Source organism: Arachis ipaensis, chromosome B9, assembly GCF_059453495.1.
Source record: "Arachis ipaensis isolate K30076 ecotype BB chromosome B9, ASM5945349v1, whole genome shotgun sequence".
Classification (NCBI taxonomy): domain Eukaryota; kingdom Viridiplantae; phylum Streptophyta; class Magnoliopsida; order Fabales; family Fabaceae; genus Arachis; species Arachis ipaensis.
Window position 1 is genome coordinate 155,762,659 of NC_142444.1, and position 20,553 is coordinate 155,783,211.

The window sequence follows — 20,553 nt, forward strand, 5'->3', positions numbered from 1 at the left end:
TTGATTGTTTAACATACTATAAATTAGTTGAATTTTCCATCCATTTTATTTACTATTTCTTGCATAATTTGAAGAGATTATTCAATTATGTGGAAATCAAACCTCCCCCCCCCCCCCAAAAGCCCTAAATTAAAATGTGCAAATTATCCAACTAAAATTTAATTTCTGAATGAAGATTACTAATGCTGCTGCTCAGAAGTAAGAAGTTATTCAAATATTCAATCAACGAAAAATTATAATTGTTAAAAACGGTTGAAAATAACTTTTAGAAAGTTGGCTAGAATTTGTTAGGAAACTAGAAACTCTCCATGCCAATCAATTTCATAATTCAACACTCTCCTACCTGTTAAAAAAAGGATTTTCATCCTTTTGAGGTTTGCTTTTGACAGAGGCAGAACTGTAAGAGGTTCTTGAAAGAGGGGAAAAATGCTTTAGCTGAGAACGGAAAGCTAGGTATTCAAACAAAGGGATTAATAGCAACTTGAAGAAAGAATTGGACCTATGAACGTTCATTCACATAAATATGAAGGTCCAAATCATATAGTCGAGTCCAATTTTCACCTCCCAGTCTTGGAAGTGAATTTCAGCTATGGACAAATTCTTCGAAGTTAAAATGCTTCTGGGGCAGATACATACAAAACCCACCCATATATGCCTTTAACTAATTGACTAATTGTTTAGACCTTCCATTCAAACCCTCCCCAGATCAAACAAACTTGGATAATCTCAACCTCTCAGTTTCCACGAGCATTTCTTACAATCAATTATTCATAAATACGCAAATTCAAATGGAAAAATCTCTTCAAGTTGCTACATTCAGAACGTGCTAGCATTGAGTCACTGTGGTGAAGCTTCTTCCTTCTTATCCGAGAGATAACTATAAAAGAAAATGAAGAGATGCAAAGGTTATTACATTCATTGGTAGTTAGAATAATGTCCAATATAATGCATATATAGATCAATTATTGCCAATTGATCCTTCCTGTTTCTGGGAATGGCATGTTATTTTAAGAAACATATACCACCCTTGGTGATCAATTCAAAATAAAGGTAGAAAGAAGGTAGAAGTGACTCCCAGCTAATGAGACTAAATGTGTATTCATGTCGACGTATCTTAAAATTAGAAGAGAAACGATATAATATACCACAGCTATCCTCACATGGAGTAAATAGAATAAAAATTGGGTAAGATAAAAGTTTTGCTGGTTTGGTCAGCTACTTACCCCTGTCCCTTTGCCCAACGGGAGAGCTGATAGAGTTGTACGGTCTCATTTGATGCATGGCATGCAAGAAGTAGATAGTTACGCGGCTGTACCATCCATGCGAATCTCATGAATAATGCAGAGTAGACACACATTGCTGCAGTATCAAAAGAAGATGTGCCAATAAGACAAACAACATAATAATAAGAAGAAAACAATATCTTATAGAATCCGGGATTTTACAAACCTGCTGTCATGTTGCCAGAGATCATTTCTGGAGGTTTATTCATGTCAGCCAACCCCTACAAGTCAGAGTTTGGGGTATTAGTGTAGGAGAAGGCAATATTGTGAATGATGAATAACCATTTAAGTAAACGAATGCAGTGGACTCTTTCCATGTATGAAGGTAATGTCATAGCATAATACTCACAGCAGCAACAAATCCCCAATTTGCAACAGGTCCCCAAAAGTGAGTTGTTTTAGGGCCAACCGGACTGTTCAAAAATGCTTTGAAGGAGGAAGCCATTTGATACAAGTACTACTTCTGAATTCCATTAAAACATGTCAGGTAACCTCATAAGAGAAACAACATCATGTAAATACATAATATAAGTTAAAATCCGAATAGTTACACCATAGCACCAAAAGCAAAGTGGTTACACCACAGAATGTTTTATCCATTGCAAAAACAATAATAACAATAACATAAAATCCTACAGCTCTAATTGCGCAAAATATTATAGATCACTCTACAACCACTCGTTTATTCTCATTCATCTTTGTTCATTCTCTTAAATGTTTGTGGTAATAAATCAAATCAATTTTGCAGAAGAATCAACCTTCCTCCATGGTGTATACAGGAATTTCTCCTGTTGCACTCACAGATGCGAGAATAAATCACTGCTCAGCAAAATAACCCTCTCAGTCTTTAAAAGTATAATCTAATTAAGTCATTGGAATCCATTATTGATTATTAGAAACAACTTAAGCAAGCACTCTGTTCATCATAGTCTAACTTCCAATAATAATTGAGCCAAATGCTAATCTCAACAAAGATCTAATCAAATAGAGTACCCTAACGAGACAAATTTGATTACAAAGAATATTTACTTTATGCAAGGGTCATTGCTCATATAATCAGCAAATACACATCACATAACAATTTGTGGATTCAAGTAATTAGTAAGCAATGAAGAAAATTCCTTGAAACAAGTAGCGTAATTCATTTGAACTATAAAAATAGCTAATCAATTAGGGTGAACACGACAGAAGAGAAGGAAAGCAGCTATACGAGGCGCGCGCATAGAAGAAACCTAAAACAGAGAGAGAGAGAGAGAGAGAGAGAGAGAGAGAGAGAGAGAGAGAGAGAGAGAGAGTACCGTGGCTTATACGGCGGGAGAGCGGGTACCGGCGGGGTTGAATCTGAGATAAGAGGAAAGCAGTGTACCAAAAGACCAGACCAAGCATCCGGGAACTTGGGGCCTTACCTACTCTTTATAGCTTCTGACTAGTTGGAGAACATTAGAACACTTATGGACTCTCAAACGACACCGTTTTTGTATTCATGCCACCAGTTCTCACGTTAGACGGAAAATAAAATGCGGAATCAGTTGATACATGTTTAAATATTGAGAAAGTACCGTCTGACCAATCTAAATAAAAGGTTAAAAATTAAAATTTTTTGAATTAATTAAGTTTAATTATAATTTTAAATTTTTTTAAATTATTATCGTTCCCTCACAATCTTATGCCACCACATCGTTGTATTGCGACTTCAGTGCCTTGTAGTTGCAGATGTTACTTGTTTTTTTATCAACTAAGTCACATATTTATTTTATTATGTATGCAGATGATTCTTTTCATTTTAAAATAGATATTTATTTGAATATACTATTGATATTTTACTTGATTTGTTTGATTTTATATATATGTATGCAGATAATTCTTTTTACCAAGATGTGGATGTTTATTTAAATCATACTATTTGAGTGAATGAAGAAAAGCTGCACAAGATAGAAGTGGCGAATACACAACACAACGACGTGAAAGTAAGGGTAGAGATGCAGCGTTAGAGCAACGGCAGAACAAGGTCTCTGACTCGGCAACGGTGCGATATAACGGAGAGGAGAAGAAGGCACACAGCGGCACGATGCACTGGAGAAGAAGGTGTAGCAGCAGCGTCGAGAACAAGGGCGCGACGCAAGGAAGAAGAAGGTGCAACGGCGGCGTCAGTTGCAAGAAGCAGTGCGACACATGTGAGAAAAACGTGCAGCGGCAGGGCAACTCGTTGCTTCGGTGGCGGCAGCGGTGTGGTGCATTGGTGACAGTACGACAGAAAAAAGGGAATGAAACGGCTGTGGTAAAAGAAGAGAAATGTGGAAGGTGAGATGTTAGACTTGTAGTGGATAAATGGAGTGGATTGTTTTTTGTTTTAGTAGACCTGAAGTGCAACCCATTATTCACGTTGTTCGCACCCCATTGTCTACTTAGCTGTCCTAGCTGAACTCTTAAATATTTTATTTTAATAAATGAGTTTAATTTTGATGTACTATGTAAACAATCACATCTGTTTTTTTTAAAGGACCATTCAAGCCATTCAAGTGATTAATATAAAAGATAGTTATTTGACTGATGTGGTATTAATGCCCGTGTAAAACTATTTTACACTTAATAAATATATTTTTTTTAATTAATAACTTTTATATATATAACGTTTGCAACTTGCAAGTTTTTGTGTACTTCACCTAACTGTTGTAGTTTTAAATTAGTCCAATTCAATTGTTTGCATATACTTTCAAGAAATAAATCAGTCCAATTCAGTTGTTTATGTTCTTGTATTCCTTCTAATCTTGCTAATATTAGTGGTATTATATCCTCCAAAATATATTTGTTAGATAAACCGTTCTTTTATTGTTGAACAGAACACTTTCCTAAAAGAGGAAGAGGCATAGGCGCATTGCATTTCAGTTTCTGATAAAGAAATGAATCAACAGCTATTACGGCCTCTAAGGTCATTGCCATGGTTGCACCACCACCACCCAAGAACTGCTGCTACTGCCACCCTTCTTCCACTTCAACATCATCATCTTCTCTCCTCAAAACAACCACCCACGAAATCATCATCATCCTCTCATATTGCTTCAGCTCAACGAAACCTCAATACCCGTTCGCGGGGTCTTCTACGACCCAATGTTCCGCTACCATCGCCATCCACCACCGCAGACTTCGATTCCGAACTAAAGAAGAGCCGCAACCAATTGAAGCGCGAAGCAAAGCGTGCTGTGCAATGGGCCATGGATTTGGCTTCCTTGTCTCCTCCCCAAATTAAACGCATCCTTGGGTCCGTTTTCTCGTTTTCGCTTCTACTCATTTATCTTCCTTTTCTGTTCGAAGTTGCAATCTTTGGTGAAAAAAGAAAAGAAAAAACATTGTCTGATTTGTTTGCAGAGTGGCTTCTTTGGACCAAGTTGTGTTCGAAGCTCTCATGTTGGTTAAGGTGCTCTTTCATTATTTTTCACTCAAGTAATCATGACAGTGATGCAATGCTGATGACTTATTTATCTGAGAATGTGGTCATTTTGGATGAATTTGTTGAAGATAAGGTGTTTGTTGTTTTGCCACAGAGACTAGGACCTGATGTTCGCGAAGGAAAGCGGAGGCAGTTCAATTATATTGGTAATTGCTTTATCAACACTCTGATCTTTTTCTTCTTTTAAAAGAAATTAAACAATGTTTTGGATGGTATATTTAGTATCACATTATCATTGTAAATGAGAATTTGTTTGCAACTAGTAGTCATTCAAAACATGATTGAGCATAGTCACCAAAAAAAAAAAAAAAAAAAAAACATGATTGAGCATCACAGCATCGTATTCAAGTTGCATATATCAAATGTGTTTCACACTTTACAATTTATTTTGCGTTGGTTGGTATATGTATACCTTGGCTTCTTGTGGTAACTGACTGATCATGTGTTATTGTCTTTCAGTTTAGTTGTGTTAAGTTGATGAGATGTTACATACATTCTGCAGTGCAGATTCATGTTCTTCGTGCATAAATTGTCTCAGGAAAATTGCTAAGGGACGTGGAACCTGATTTAATGGATCGATTAATTAAAGCAACAAAAGATTCTGATCAGAAGGAGCTACAAGTTTTAACTGGATTAGGGGACGATGATCTTGAGGATGATGATGACTTGATAGAAATTGAATCGGAGGAGGATGAAAAGGTATCATACGATCATTACATCTCATGCCAACTAGACATAATTAATTGGAAAAATCATCATGATATACTTTTCATTGGTTCTATTGATAGTGTACAACTTTTTCTTGCACATTTGATCAGGAATCTAATTCGTATGATAATCAAGTAACAAAGTGGTTTGATGGTTTGATCGATAAGGACATTCAAATCACCAATGAAGTTTATTCAGTTCAGGGAGTTGAGTTTGATCGGCAGGTAATATTTTGATCCATGCTTCAAAGCAACAAAAGTTCCCTACCCAGCTACAGGCTAAGCTCACTTGTTTACCCGGTAGCTCTGTTCACTGCTACGTTCCTATCTCCAATTTTACTTTAGCTACAAACTCATAACTACTAGGCTCTCTTAAGACATAAAGTCAAACTCATTCATGAGGATTATTATTTGTGCCTTCACAATTTACCAATATATATTATATATTGGCACAGAGAACTTTGTTTCTATTGATATTATAAGTTAACGTCTCTAACTTTAGCAGGAGTTGCGAAAGCTTGTACGTAGAGTGCATTCTACTCAGGAAATGAAGGCTGCAGATGATGAAGAGGAGAAAAAGAAAGAGATGGCATCAACTCGGGCTAAGAAGGCGTTGACTCGATTCCTTCGTGGTCTTGCAAGGAGTCTTACTAATGAATATTGAATATTATTATTTTGAGGCTTCATATTGAGAGATTAATTTGATACCGACAAAATGGCTGAAATGTATGAAAAGTAATATACCCTGTCGTGGGTGGGCAGCATGCTAAGGAAACGTCTTTCTTTCTCATTTGAATTAAACGTAAATTAGTTGTTTGCAACTAGACCATGAAGTGGTGAATATTTGATTTGTGGTGTACAATCGTTAATTTAAGAAATTGTACGATAAGAGATGAATACGAATAACTTAAGCAGAAAAAATACTGATAGAAACATTATCAATTTATCATCTGCAGTTCACCTGTTGAACTTGTATATCGGTTGACTGGTCTTTTCTTGAGCTTATTTTTTGTCAGAAGTCTTGTTGAACAAAGGGTAAAAAAAATGGAACTCGAGTTAGTAAAATTATATTCCCACAAGGTCTTTTATCTGTTGCTCGCTTGTAAATTATCGTCTTTGGTTCGCTACGGTTATTGATCAACAAAAGATTTCGTGTCTAAAGGGGAGAATTTGTTACAACTATTAAAAAAATCGCTTCCTTCACAGGGGCTAGTTCCGTACATAAAGATTTATTCAAATAAGACACACTATAATAATATTTCTCATGAAGAACACATAATTGCGCATAGAATTTGTATTATCAGTATGGCACCCAACTACAAAACTTCAGAAAACAAAAAGAAAAGAGGGGGGAGATAATATCAAACTATTACCAACATCAACTAACTTATACATGTACGTCAACAAAATTTAAACAACAAAAACGTATTTTCTGGTTTTCCTTTCACAAACGCAAGGCAAATGAATGCGCATAAATGGGCAGAATCTCACCTATTCTTGGGGCTTGGGTTTGCTCTATCATTTACGTCTAAAGGCTTGCAAAAATGAAGCAGCAGATCTTGGTTATGATGTCATTTTATTCTGGATTTGCCTATGGACATGGATAAGAAACTCCACATAGGAGTAACCACCGGCGCTCTTATCTTCTACCATATACGAGTAAAATAACATTCCTGCAAGATAGGTAAATAGATGGCCTCAGTTAAAAAATAAGACTAATGCAAACTACACAGGACACAATAGACATTGTAATAAAATCACTTATCCCAAAAACTAAGGTTTTAAGTAGAGGCATAGAAATGGTTATATATCCAACACTCATTGTTGCCTTGTGCTGAAATTCCTTGGAGAAACAAGGTTCAACCCTAGACCTTTATGTAGTAAAAATCATATCATGAAATGCATAACGTAAGATGGTTTCATGTTATATAAAGGCATTTTGGTAAACTTTGTAGAAAATACAGCATCTAAAGAGCTTAATAGACATTCTAAGATTTCGAGGAAAAAAAATAATAAATCAATAAAGAAAAATCAATTTGGGGAAACTAAGCAGACAAGTTGCTAAATCAAAACACGATTGACCTATTAAGCATGGATCTCTTCATGTGGCAGGTTAAAAAGAAAAACTTCTAACTTAAAAATATATATCCAACAAAAAATTATTTCAATTCCACCCAAGAAAGTTTAGCATGAATATATATTTTCCAATACAAGGAGTTCTCTATGGAATAATCCCCGTAAAGGTTAACATACCAAAGCATCCTCGTAGGGTTCCCCCAAAAAGGCAATGAAAAAACAATGGATTCAATGAGAATGTTTAGTACATCAGAAAGACTACTTGGTGTCAAGAAATGAAATATGGCGAGAGAAAAGCTGCAAGTGAAATTTGAAATATAAAAGAAATTGATGGTATGACGTTAGCGCACTTACCTGATTGATCTCCTTTCCTGCACAACTTCAACCTGCCAGAAAGGATAAAAAATTGCTTAAATTAAACTTCATTTTGTAAATGTCATCTTATATTTATTAACAAGGTTTGAAAAAGAGCTTACCTAAGATAGGAACATCTTTGCCGCCGTATCTCATTGACCACTTCATTTAACCTCTTAGACAATGGATTGTCATGTTGCTGCAACACAAACTGAATAAATATAATTGTTAGCTAGCTATACATTGCAAGTTCTGAACAATAAATTACTACAAAGGTAACTGCTGCTTAATATTAACCATTTGTCCTTTTTGTTTTTCCTCCCTTTTTTCCGCCAGAGTGAAGAAGTCATTCAGTAATAAAAAAAACATTGACCACTTTGTGGACAGTGTTAACCACTTGAAGTTCATATACTTGCTCTCTTACCCCAAATTCCTCCTCATTTTTTGGAAACGGGAAAGAAAAGAATGATTGGGCATCTATGGAAAGATGAGAAATCATAAAAAACAAAGGAAAACAAGCAACCATGATGGCTAAAGATTGCATGAAAGCTGTCCAATCTCTTTTTCCCCCAACATCGAATATTCCCTTCAAGACGTCCACTAAGGGAGGAAATTGATATCTTACAAGCCATTAGACAATCGGGTCTAGAAACAATCAAAAACAAAAGAGGATAATAGAAATTACCAGAGTAGGAATTTCATCAACAGAAGCAACACCAAACAGTCTCCTCACAGTCTCCGGACTAACAGCTTCTCCAACATATATCAAGCAATCATAACCGTTCTCAAGAAGATATATTCCCTCTTCACTAATGTGTTCACTAGAAAGTGGAAGAAAGGAAGGAATAACGGATTCCTCACTTTCCTGCAATTGATAATATGGTATGAGTGTCTTTAGAAGTAATATAATGGCAGGTTCAATTGTCGATGGTATAAAACAAAGCCTTACATATGATGACTTTGTCAAAATATTAACCATTGAATTTCTTCATCAGTTAGCTTAAGTTCACAAAATTTCATATTGTCAAACAACATTTACTACTGGTTTGTTTTTTAAGATAAGAATGCAAATTATTTTAAAAATGATCAAATTTTGACTGAGCACTTCCTACTGTGCAATTCATCTGGTTTTCGTCATGTAGAATCTCAGTTTCTCATAACATAATTATATATTTCTGAACATCATTGATAAACAAACCTTTGAGTCAAGATCATGGATAGCCACCATCCTAGGATACACAAGTGGTATTGCCAATGGACAGGAGAGAGAAGATACATAATTTATCCAAAATGATCGTTCATCAATCTTTCCATCTGTTCGCAACCCTGTACTCTTGGTTAATGCTGAAAAGCAAACAGAAAACTCAAGTTAGCCCTCAATTACATTGGCCTTCTAAAGGAGGCCATCATCAACGTTAGACATGGAACAATCAATTAATCATTGACAAAGCTCTAACAGCCATACTCACTTCACAGCCCCCATTAAAAAAGGACGCCATGCTTAAAAGCAAACAAGAGATGGGGAAATATCATATAGTAAAAAAAAAAAAACAGAGAAGCCTACCCATAGCATGTCTATTAAAATGAAGAAAATATTCTTCTAAATTGTATCTTTTACTTCTAAGATCTTTAGCATAACAACACAACAAAGGCAAAATATACACAACATAAAGATAAATAAATAAATAAATAAAAATAAAAAAGTGGTTGAGGAATATCCGTGTAAGGTAGATGGCAGATTAAAAAACTGCAACAAATAATGACATTCACAGAAATGTTCATCATAAAACTTGATGCATAGAAGCACGAAAAATTATACATACCAAGTGTGTACAAGGGCAAAAGCTTTAGTGCCTCTGGCAGAATAAGTTGTCCAGATGAGGATACTGTTGCACAAAATTTACGATACGAGTACAAGGCATTGATGCAAAGGTTCGTCACTTGTTCCCGAACAAGCGGAAGTGGCTTTGAAGGAATTTCACTTGCAGCTACATAAAGAAAACAAAAGGTTATTTCTCTCCAAAACATTTCACCTGCAAACATATCTTCTAAACTAGGTACAGAAATTAAAGCCGACAGAATCCAAAATAGAGTTTTTAAGAGGCAATATATAGCATGCAGAAATGTTAAAACCAGAATATGACAACACACACCAAGGATAAATGTCACCTTGCTTTAAGAAACAGCAGAATTGGGTGTCCAAGTCAGCTGCGCGGAATAGATTACTAAGCATACTAGTGACAGGCAGAGATAAGGTGATGACACGTATTCTTCTTTGACCATACACAGTAGTGTAAAGAAGAGCACACTGAAAAATGAAAATGATCCAAACAATCAGAACAAAATGAACAGAAAATTTCAGTTATGGCAACTATTAAGTTTCCAAACGTAATATAATATATTCTAAAGATCATGAGCTACTTGGAATGAAGTGAAGCAGTAAAATTGCTTAATACCTGAAATGTGCATTCTGATCCATCTTGCAACTTGTCATCATGTTTCAAAGTTACCATGAAAGTTTTGTCACAGTCAATCTGCAGAAATAATAAAAATTAGGCAACTAGTCCAACATGACATAGTAATGACTTGATAATATGACCAACTCTCCCTTTTCTTTAGGATATGAGACAAACAGAAAATACGGACAGACGATGTTTGAATTTAATATACTGATTTAAAATATTCTTTTATCACCCAAAACAATCCAAGAAGAAAACTGACCCAAGAAAGATAATATCCAGAACTACAAAAATTAAAGTAAACCCACAAGGTGGTAAAATAAAAGTTAAAGATGAAATGGGAAAACAAACATTTTTTGACTCCAAATTTATGGAAGGCCAGCAGGATAAACTATGTTAGTTGACCTAGGTAATAGAGTAATACTGTAATAGCATTAACTCAAAAAGACTGAAACAAAGTCAGTATAGTTAACCATGGTCTAGGATATCTCAACATGTCATTCAACCATCAATCTGTCCATGCATATATTCACACAGGTAAAAACATGCTTGGGTTGCACATATGCATACACACATAAAATCATATCCAGCATCTAAAAAAAATTATACAAACCCCAGGTAGGTCAACATCAGTTGGGATGCGTTTACAGAAGTTGCCATAGTATTCCTGAACTTGGATACCCTGAAAAAGAAAACAAGATGAAAATTCAGGTCTATCTGTTTCATGAGATGGCTGCAAAATAGATACTAAACAAGCACATTACCTGGCTGCATCTCACACGCATCACAGCCTCAAAACCTTGTGGCCTGGTGATATTCCATCTTAGATCATTGAAAAGCTTTGCAGGATCAGAAAGTGCTGAGAATGGATAATAGTAGTAGACCTGAGGAAAAAAAAGGTAAGAAGTTCAACAGCTAAACATCTGATGTGCGCAACACATCGGCGTAGCTACTTTTATAGGTAAAATGCTTTACAAAAAGACCATCAGGGGTTTGAAAGCATTTTCAGACAGACAGCTCTCTATAAGTAGAAAATCTGAAAAGATCACACTAAGTAACATATGAATTTATTATTACTGCAAATTTAAATATTATCAACTTCAGAAGAAAATAAGTAATCAGCTCTCATATCTTCAAAAACCAAATGTCATTAAAGCTTAAATTTCAATCATTTACTTGGATCACGAGCCGAAAAAGGATTCATGTATAGGTTACCTGTCCACCAGTAGTTCTTGGGATGACAGATATGGACGCAATATCAACGTAAGTCTGGGTAGTCACAAATAGATCAACACAAACCTGCAGCATTACAAAAAAAATGGTCTAAATCCTCCATACCAAGAAGATTATCAAACAACAGAACCAGCAATCTTAACTGACAAAAAAATGATGTTCAAAGGCAAAGCGAAAGAACACAAGAGACAAGATTGACCTGGTACTCAGCAAATTCAACTGCCAGTTCCTTGAATGCTTTATCTGCTGGTTGAAGCAATTTATGGGCTTCCTGAAATTCAACAAACATGGAATTTCCTATAAGAAAATTCTAAAGATGTCTCCAGTAGAGGATTAGGAGGTAGAACTGAAAAAAAATGATGCAGAGTATCATATGAACCATGGAGAATACCTTTTCCCCAGCAGACATGTTTGTTCTACCTTCAGCCTCCCGAGCAGAAAGGGCACAAATGCCTACGGATGGCAAGACTGAAAATAAAAGAACAAAGTCATGAGAAACAGCAAACATACTTGATGAATCAACCAGTAAAACACAGATATCACACAGAAATTGAGAGAACCAAATAAATTCACAAAGATAAAAACAAAGCAATGACAAGAAACAGAATAAAAAACTCAAGGCAAGACCAGAAAGAAACATACAAAGAGAAATCTAATCACAAAGTCCAAACACAAATGATATTATTTAAACTGTAAATATAATAATAGTTCCAGCCTCAGACCAATTACTGTTGAAATAGTAGAGTGAACCTAGAAGATAACAATCATTTGAGGACAATCAAGGATGTTTACCAAGTATTCCTATCATGCTTCATCAAAGACCCGCACAAACTATTTGTGGACATTAAAGTGTTAACAAACTTGAAAATATATAAATAAATTAGTCGTGAAATTCAAAAAATAAAAGTATCCCTTTGGTAACAAACGTTGCATCATGCATGTTCAAAAGTGACATAATTTCAGCTTCCAGATTTTACCCATCACAGATCACTCAGGGTAAGAATTAGGTTTATATAAATAAATTAGTCGTGAAATTCAAAAAATAAAAGTATTCCTTTGGTAACAAAGGTTGCAGCATGCACGTTCAGAAGTGACATAATTTCAGCTTCCAGATTTCACCTATCACAGTTCACTCAGGTAAGAATATACATATGATTGAACATGTTGATGCTTGATAGCAACAACTATATAAGATAGAAAGCTCACCTGACTGGAAAACCAAGAGCTTTCCTCCAGTGCTCTTCATTGCAAGGAAAGCTGCCTAAAAGAAGAAAACAATCTTGTAAGCATTAACTTATTTGCAAATACAATGATGGATATAATGATCTGCCTTGGTAAGATGAACATATCAAATTGTCAACCTCCTTGAGATTATAATGAATACAATGGTAAATGCCAACATTAGGTCATTAGCACGCTAGGCATCCCTAGTTCCTAAGTGTATGTTACAAGAACCAGAAGAGGTAATAACCAAGGCAAAGCGAACAGTTTGAAGAGGGATCGCACTGTAACAACTAATAAATTAGGGAATGGGCAAGGTAAACCATGGAAAAAACAGGTAAAAGAGTAAAAAACAATGAAATCGAGTGAACATAATAAAGAGTAATTAAATTGATAATGGTACTTTCATCTCCATACATATCACAGCAAATAAAATGCCAAACATTATAGAGGCATACAATTATAACTTGAAAACTTGATGTCATACCTTGATAGCTGCACCAAAGGCAGACTCTGAGGTTCTATTATTCTGAAACATTGTAGGAATGCTTTCCAAAAGTAGTTCTAAGTGTTGACGGCACTAACCACAAGAAACACAAACCAAATTATTAAAGCATCATAAGGGTAGGTAAACCAAGAATAAGAAAAATAAAACAATGTAAATACATTCTTTACCAATTAAAACTATATGAGAAGAGGGAGCAAAATTGAAACTAACCTCAGATAGGGGAACAATGACATCAGTTTGGAGTGGAGTATAGACATCATGTACATCAGGAACAATGAGCATCAAGGGCTGAAAATTAAAATTTAAAAATCAGTATAACACTCAATAACTCAGAACCATAAACAACTATTATCAAATTAGTTGTAAAGGCATACTTTCGCAGAGCAATCACAAGTGGGAAAAAATGGAGAAAGAAAGAAAGACAGAAAAGAAAAGAAAAGAAAAGAACAAAGAAGAAGCAAGATAAATGCAAATAATAAAAGGACAGCAACTTTCCCATTACTCCAATACGTAGATTACATCAACAAAACCATGAAAACATGATTCCTCAACTTCCTTGACACTACTAAACTGCAGTAGATCAACCCAAACTGTCTCTCACCATGCATAAACAGAAAAGTTAAAATTTATTTTGGTCCTCATACGTGAAAATTCTCTGATTCAAATGCACGTAAGCAGAGTATATTTTCTTTAGTTTTTTAATTAGTGTACACAGAATTAAAAAAAGAAGCTTCACTAAAACTTCCCAAATGAATAAAAAGGATTTTATGTATTTGTTTAGTTAATGTACTCATCTTTTATTTACCTGCTGCAAAGCACGTTTCAAGTTGTAGAAGTGAATTGTTGAATCAAAAGTTGCAACTCCCACCAATGTGCGAGGACCTTCCTGCAGCAACGAGACCAAAAAAACCTAGCTAAGTGCAATGATGGGGGGAAATGGGATGATAGCAAAATCTTACTTTTTGCAGGACAAGGGGTGAACCATATCCATTTCTCCTAATTATTTTTTAGTAAGATTACTTATCAGCTATGAGTTAAGAGATTTGTCAAAGAAGTAATTAAAAAAAAGGATAAATAAAAAGGCAATCAATATTCTGCTAATATAAATGGAGTGAGGTGGTGTTGAGAGAAGAAAGAATATCTGAGCTTTTGACTATTGGCATTAAAGTACCTATAAGTGGAGTTTAACTAGGCAATATGAGTTTCAAACCAAACAAAGGGAACATGGAAAACATAAAGCATCAGAAAGATATAAATGATTGACAAAAATAAAGCTGTTTACTGTCAGAACTCACAGGAAGGTCAGAAATAACTTGATTGATGGCACTGCAAGCTGCAGCCGTTGCACCAGTTTGAACAGCATTCATGGATACATCAATGAGAAAGAAATACACAGCAGGCATTGGCTCGCGGACCTACACCAAACAGAGTGAACCTGACATTATCATCACAAAAGGACTAGAGAAACAACAATTAGAATTTTGTGTGTAAAAGAGAGGGGGGGGGGGGTGAACACTTATTCCAGCCTGAAGCACAAACTTCTTACGTTGTATTTCAGCTTAGAGCCATAAAACAACTGACTCAATCATATAATTCATCATATGCATACTTTATCAATCCAGTGTTACAAACAGTTATAAAATAGAAACTTCATTCAATATGCAAAAACAAGCAGTTATAAAATCAGGTAGGAATAGCACCAACAAACCATAGTACCGTACACTTAAACATCAAATTGTCTCAATATTTTGAATTAGATCTGTGATCTGATATTTAGACCAAGTAATATTCCATAAACAGTTTCACAAATCAAAATTGTTTAAGAACTATCAGAATTGCTAAGCTGCTTTTTGTTACCATCACAATTCATAATTATCAAGATTTTCTTATAAATAGCACAGTCTCCTTTGTTGGAATATTTTCAGATGTTATTGAACCTAATCTTGAAAAAACTTGTATAGTTTAAAAAGAAACTAACCATAAATTCTTTAGTAGCAACAAACTCGACTGTTCCTCTACATAGCTCAGCCCTTTCATCAGCATCCCTACGCCTACCATCTGGACCCAAATTGCAGTGGTAGTCCCGCGGAGTTTCATCACTAAATCCTGTCAAACAAATACATAGTCATAAATAAATGGTTGGCCATGCCATGAAAAGCAAAACAGTGCATAATCCCACCATATAGGTACAATTTGACTTAGGTTGAACCTACTGCAAAAGGCTTTGACACATAAGCACAGTGTTTTTTTCTTTTCTTTTCCGATTCACACATAAGCACATCGATTGTTGACAAGCTCTGCTCCAATGAAATTTGATGATGCTCACTCTTTTACATTTATTTCTTTTACTTTTCTTTTTCTATTTAAGAGGATCCCTTTTCCTATAATTTCTTGTATTCCCTTATCTCTCTTAAATAACATTTTTCTTTTATCAGAAAGAGATAGTTTCATGAGCAACAACAATCACATTTAAAAGTAAGCTATAGATAACTAGTGCATCAAACATAAAGGTTTCTATTTCCCCTCCCTTCATTCTATGGGAATGAATTGTGACCAAAATAAATAAATAAATAAAACAAAAAATAAAAATAAATAAATAAATAAAAACTCCCTGCAGACAGTCAGCACCATAGTTACCGAAAAAAGACAGTCAACAGCATTGGCACCCTCCATACTATATGTAAACAAAAAAATAGTAGGATAGGCAATTGTGTAGCAGATATTATTGGTACTAACCACATAAGTTGCAGATGAAACGCCTTCCCTGATCAACAAATTTCATAAAAGGATTTATGTAGGCCTTGCAACGTGAGCAACGGACAGGACCACTCTCCCCAAAATCAACAACCTGTAAGAAGCATTAGGTAATAAGCCAAACAGATATTTTTTAATAAATACAGAAATTCTTGATTGAAAGCAGCATGTTAAAAATAACAAAACACAAATATATGACAAATCTCAAAAAATGCAGAAAATATGCAGATAAGAGGGGTAAATACTAGGAGAAGGGAGGATGAGGAATACTCTTAAATGAACAGAACAAAAAACAACGACGAGAAAATCAATCACACAAAGGCAGGGAACAGTATAAAGTGGCTTAAATCCACCACTACAGCTATACAAAATATGATTTTCAGATAGTAGTTACTGGGCTCACTGTCCCAAAGTCAGAAAAAAGCATTAGTCTATCTTATAAAGCATTCTTCTCTTGACAAAAGCACAAACCGTTTTCATGAATACTTCCGTTGGAAGGAATGTTTTCCATAATTACCAAACAACAAAACAAAACAAAAAAACAATATAATTGTTACTTGGATGGGCTCCTCAGATGGATGTGGAAGGGCCAAAGGTTGGACTATGACAGCCAACTGCATTCCTGATGTTCCCAAAAGGTCGGCAGTGAAAGGAATCTGTTTTGTTCAACATAAAAAGAAAGAAATGAAAAGAAATCAATATGTAACAAGAGAAACACAACATTTAGTAACCAACCTTTGAAAACTACTGTAAGACTTAAACTTGAGTTTAAAAAAAAGCAATTTTTTATGGAAAGAATAATAGAGCTAAAATGGGGGACTTGCTCTTAAGTGAAGGATGAAAAACAAATAAAAGTTAAAGCATAATAAATAAATAAATAAATAAATAAATCAAAAGAGTAAAGTCTGTTCCCTCTGATTTACCACCAAACCACTAAAGTAACAGTAAAATACTATAATATCAAAGCTGCAAAAGTAACTATAAAACAAGTGAATAAATGATATAGATAGGTGAGTACTTATCCTTAACAATCCTATCATTTCTCAACAGCTTAATTAAAAGGTAAAATTATATTTAAGATTTTTAATGTGACCTGATTGATTGTGCACCTCATGTAACGTGGACTGCAGTTCCCTGTATCTCTTACAATGTAATCACTTGTAGCAGGCTGGACTCAAAAAATAAAATTTTAAAAAAAGATGAGAACAAGCAAGAGAAAAGATTAACGCAATACTTATATATAACTTTCAAGAAAATATAAGACATAGCATTAGTTAATAAATCTACATATTTAAAAATGTTTAAAAAAAATTAAAAAGATGATGGCGGAGAAAAGGAAGTTGATAAACGTAATAGAAGCCACTAATACCAAAGACAAGGACATGCAAGCACATTTAACAACCCCTGATTAGAATATAAAGGCAGTTCTCTCTTTCTCCCATATACATATTTATATATGAAGAATATTTGGATGAATACCGGAGGAATGGTTGCCTGATTGCCTTGACGAGTTTCATGTAAGATCACTGAGGAACCTGGGGAAGGCCTTGGAATTTGATTGGGATCTATTTTGGAAGGCCCTACCAAAGGGGCTCCAGTTTGACCAACTGCAGGTGATATTGTAGTAGTCATAGATTGATTTGGCAGTGGTGGTGACATGCTATACATCCGAGGAGGAACCTGTGAAGGACCAGGAACAGGAGGAGGTGGTGCCACCTACAAAATTCCGAATATTCAAAATGCAGATTGATTTTCAAAAAATATGTAAATGCTGTAGGGCATATGAAACACAATTTGATTACAAGATATAGTGAGATATTTGAGAACATTTACTGTCCATAGATGCTTAAAGTAAAACCTGTAAAAAATGCTCGTTCTTTTCTATGATAACAAACACTAGTTTCTCAAAGATTATATGATAATCAGCTAGCTACAGATTAATCAGATAACAGCATAATCATATTATGTCCGTGATTCACCTTCAAACTATATTAACCTATTCTTATAGGTAAAAAGACATCCAAATATCGTATAATATTAGAGAGAGCTACCTGCTGCTGGGATTGCATCTGCCAAGAAGGTGCTGCAAAAGGAGAAGTTGGGGGCTGCATTATTCCTTGAGATGCCATGGGATATGGGGGCTGTGGTTGAGCAACTGGTCCTGGAGGAGTTCTCATTGTTGGAGGTCCAAGGGGCGGCTGTGGCATGCTGCCACCAACTGGAGGGAAACGTGGTGGACCAGGTAAAGTACCACCGGAAAATGCAGGCGGCCCATTACTCATCAAGTTACTTGGTACACCTGTTTGGGGCACTGGTGGAGGGGCGCTCATCGGTGGTGAAGTAAAAGGACTTGGACTTGGGCTTAGGCTTGCACTTGGACGGGCACCTAGAGTTGGGGGCGGTGGAGGCCCAAGTGGACGAGCTGGGGGAGAACCACCAGGTGGAGGAACCCCAGACAATGGTGCTGCTGGAGCCCCACCCAGAGATGACGAAAAAGAGCTATGCGGTGCTGCTGGTCTCATCCCAAATGCTGGAGGTTGACCAGGAGGCGGGCCAGTAGGCCTTCCAGGGCCCAAATTTGGAGGTAATGTAGATACTGGTGGTCCAGAAGGAGGCCCTGCAGGCCTCACCGTTGCTCCTGGAGGAGGACCAGGCCGTGCAAATGATGGAGAAGGACCAGGAATTCCCTGCGATGGAGCCGAAGAAGCAAATGGCGGTGGTTGGCCAAAAGGGGGAGGTCTAGAAACAGGGTTTGAGGTCATAGGAGGCCGATAAAGATTTAAATTCTGCATATTATCAGCTAACCCATCAGGTGTACCCCTTATATTGGGAACATAATTAGGGGGAGGTGCTTGAGGTGTGTTACTTCCGGGTCTAGGTGCCCCTGGAGGCACAGGAGCAGCCATTACTGAATCAAATCAAATCAAATCAAAGCTCGTTCCTCTTCCACAGATTACCAAACAAACACCAGAAGAAAAAAACCGATCCAAATCTACAAATGAACACAGATTCGCAAATCACTTCAATATTTCATTGTCACACGAAAAAATCAAATGAGGAAACAAAGACAGACACGTAAACCCAACCGATCGATCCAGCTAATTGAAATTATCGAAGCTGACAGGAATTCAAAAAATGAAAGATAAGAAAAAAGGAGGGAATGAGCGAAACCTGTAATCAGATCGCTGGAATCTGCAAAATTTGGGACCAAAATTGAGGTTAGATCGGAAAAGAGGGGTTTTAGAGATTGGGAAATGGAACCAGCACCTTTGTTTCTTTGGGCATGTGTAACTGTTTAAGGGCGTTTGGTTCCGGTTATTTTCCAATAAACAAAGGCTGCACAAAATTTTCTGGTTTATATATTTATTTATGTGGAAAGCTGCATAAATAATATTTCATCGTCAACTAGTCTCTACTCTCTACTTAGTACTTACTCTACCACTACCGGCACCACAGCACCACCGAGGGAAGGACATTTTGGTCCATTCAGAGACAAATACCATTAGGTGCTTGTCATCTCTACTAATGACATAGTGACACCTGGTACTTTAGTATGAATTGTTTAAATTATTTTCTGTTTCTCTCCCGAAAATTAAATTTACTTCCATTCGTACTTTTGTAAATTCAATTTAAGGAAATATAATAAGTATTCTACCAACATTTTCTCTCATAATGATAAAATTGAAGTAATTTGGGATAAATGATAATGTGCTCTTGGTCATACTATAGTCCAAATAATTAAAATCATGACTCAATTTTTTTTTTTTGGTAACGAAACGGAGCTGACTCAATTATACTAATTAACCAATAAAGGTATAAGAAAATCCATTTGGACCAACGATATCGGCCCACAGAAGTGCTTAAAGGAGCGTGAGTTATTGCCCTTCTACTACTTTTTCAATTATCATCCACAAAAAAATATCTACATCTACACAACGTGAAAAACTTTTCATGCAACAAGAAAATAAAGAAATCATCCATTATTTACAGATGAGAAGTGATAACCAAGCTATTATTCTTCTCGGTAAATATCTCATTATATTCGGTGTTCGAAGGTTACCTGAAATTGAATCGTATTTGGGTTTGAACATGAGATCCAAGTCTTTAGTGAGGTGGTTTTCAACTTAGCCCGCGTTAAGTAGCTGTTGTCCGAATTATTTGAAAGGAGATGGAGTGGTACCTGCAAAACACTCTGATACATAAATCAACAAGGGTATGAATAGATTTATAGTGTATTGGATCTTAAATATACTTGAGGGATCAATGTATTTATAAATGATGAATCAATAATCACCGTTGGAGTAGTTCAACTATTGGTGGTGGATAATCGTTCCTTTTAAGTAGGAGTTGAAAAGATCTCTCTTCTGGAATTAGTTATAACTCCTTCAGGGGAGAGTTACTCTTTTGTGGCAGCCTGTCCGACCTCTTAGGAGGTCGGTTGCTGGGTGACTGTCTTTATGGGCTTTTCTCTGCTTTTGGGCCTAATTTATGTTTTGGACCAGATATCAAC

The 20,553-nt window shown here is 35.8% G+C and overlaps 3 protein-coding genes across 5 annotated transcripts; 1 reads left to right on the forward strand and 2 right to left on the reverse strand.

Moving 5' to 3' along the window:
- Positions 1-493: 493 nt before the first annotated feature.
- LOC107617252 (mitochondrial pyruvate carrier 1) lies at positions 494-2,804 on the reverse strand. The gene is made up of 5 exons (XM_088497804.1): positions 2,582-2,804; positions 1,633-1,746; positions 1,450-1,504; positions 1,224-1,359; positions 494-877 (listed from the first exon to the last, which is right to left on the reverse strand). Exons 2-5 carry the CDS (start codon positions 1,726-1,728, stop codon positions 838-840), a joined length of 327 nt encoding a protein of 108 aa, XP_088353930.1. The 5' UTR covers positions 1,729-1,746; positions 2,582-2,804; the 3' UTR covers positions 494-837.
- Positions 2,805-3,935: 1,131 nt separating this feature from the next.
- Positions 3,936-6,413, forward strand: LOC107617251 (kinesin-like protein). Of its 2 annotated transcripts, none has more exons than XM_016318996.3 (6): positions 3,936-4,542; positions 4,650-4,698; positions 4,826-4,877; positions 5,270-5,430; positions 5,550-5,663; positions 5,944-6,413. In XM_016318996.3, the coding sequence occupies exons 1-6, from the start codon at positions 4,184-4,186 to the stop codon at positions 6,100-6,102; spliced, it is 894 nt and encodes a 297-aa protein (XP_016174482.1). In that variant the 5' UTR covers positions 3,936-4,183; the 3' UTR covers positions 6,103-6,413. The 2 variants fall into 2 exon arrangements, with proteins under 2 accessions (XP_016174482.1, XP_020966651.1); XM_021110992.2 differs by having other exon boundaries at positions 4,077-4,542; positions 5,941-6,262.
- A 194-nt stretch (positions 6,414-6,607) lies between these two features.
- LOC107617253 (protein transport protein SEC24 C-like) lies at positions 6,608-19,644 on the reverse strand. 2 transcript variants are annotated; one of them, XM_088498392.1, is made up of 25 exons: positions 19,215-19,644; positions 18,095-19,035; positions 17,523-17,759; positions 17,137-17,211; positions 16,601-16,699; positions 16,026-16,137; positions 15,268-15,395; positions 14,585-14,704; positions 14,095-14,175; positions 13,500-13,577; positions 13,269-13,361; positions 12,767-12,821; positions 11,952-12,028; positions 11,760-11,831; positions 11,543-11,626; positions 11,092-11,211; positions 10,941-11,009; positions 10,325-10,402; positions 10,038-10,176; positions 9,692-9,856; positions 9,067-9,212; positions 8,554-8,733; positions 7,991-8,079; positions 7,869-7,900; positions 6,608-7,111 (listed from the first exon to the last, which is right to left on the reverse strand). In XM_088498392.1, exons 2-25 carry the CDS (start codon positions 18,947-18,949, stop codon positions 7,002-7,004), a joined length of 3,294 nt encoding a protein of 1,097 aa, XP_088354518.1. In that variant the 5' UTR covers positions 18,950-19,035; positions 19,215-19,644; the 3' UTR covers positions 6,608-7,001. The 2 variants fall into 2 exon arrangements, with proteins under 2 accessions (XP_088354518.1, XP_088354519.1); XM_088498393.1 differs by having other exon boundaries at positions 15,268-15,388; positions 16,022-16,137; positions 19,215-19,511.
- Positions 19,645-20,553: the final 909 nt, after the last annotated feature.

What these genes read in the sequence shown, in the direction of transcription:
- LOC107617251 (XM_021110992.2), top strand. Translation starts at nt 4,184, where the DNA reads ATGAATCAACAGCTATTACGGCCTCTAAGGTCATTGCCATGGTTGCAC. An exon ending in GAGGCAGTTCAATTATATTG is followed by an intron (nt 4,878 to 5,269) that starts GTAATTGCTTTA and finishes AAATTGTCTCAG; the next exon opens with GAAAATTGCTAAGGGACGTG. An exon ending in GAGTTGAGTTTGATCGGCAG is followed by an intron (nt 5,664 to 5,940) that starts GTAATATTTTGA and finishes CTCTAACTTTAG; the next exon opens with CAGGAGTTGCGAAAGCTTGT.
- LOC107617253 (XM_088498392.1), bottom strand. Translation starts at nt 18,949, where the DNA reads ATGGCTGCTCCTGTGCCTCCAGGGGCACCTAGACCCGGAAGTAACACA. An exon ending in CTGCTGTTTCTTAAAGCAAG is followed by an intron (nt 9,857 to 10,037) that starts GTGACATTTATC and finishes TTCTTTATGTAG; the next exon opens with CTGCAAGTGAAATTCCTTCA. An exon ending in TTTGCCCTTGTACACACTTG is followed by an intron (nt 9,213 to 9,691) that starts GTATGTATAATT and finishes TTTGCTTTTCAG; the next exon opens with CATTAACCAAGAGTACAGGG.
- LOC107617252 (XM_088497804.1), bottom strand. Translation starts at nt 1,728, where the DNA reads ATGGCTTCCTCCTTCAAAGCATTTTTGAACAGTCCGGTTGGCCCTAAA. An exon ending in CTCTGGCAACATGACAGCAG is followed by an intron (nt 1,360 to 1,449) that starts GTTTGTAAAATC and finishes TTGATACTGCAG; the next exon opens with CAATGTGTGTCTACTCTGCA. An exon ending in CGTTGGGCAAAGGGACAGGG is followed by an intron (nt 878 to 1,223) that starts GTAAGTAGCTGA and finishes TTTCTTTTATAG; the next exon opens with TTATCTCTCGGATAAGAAGG.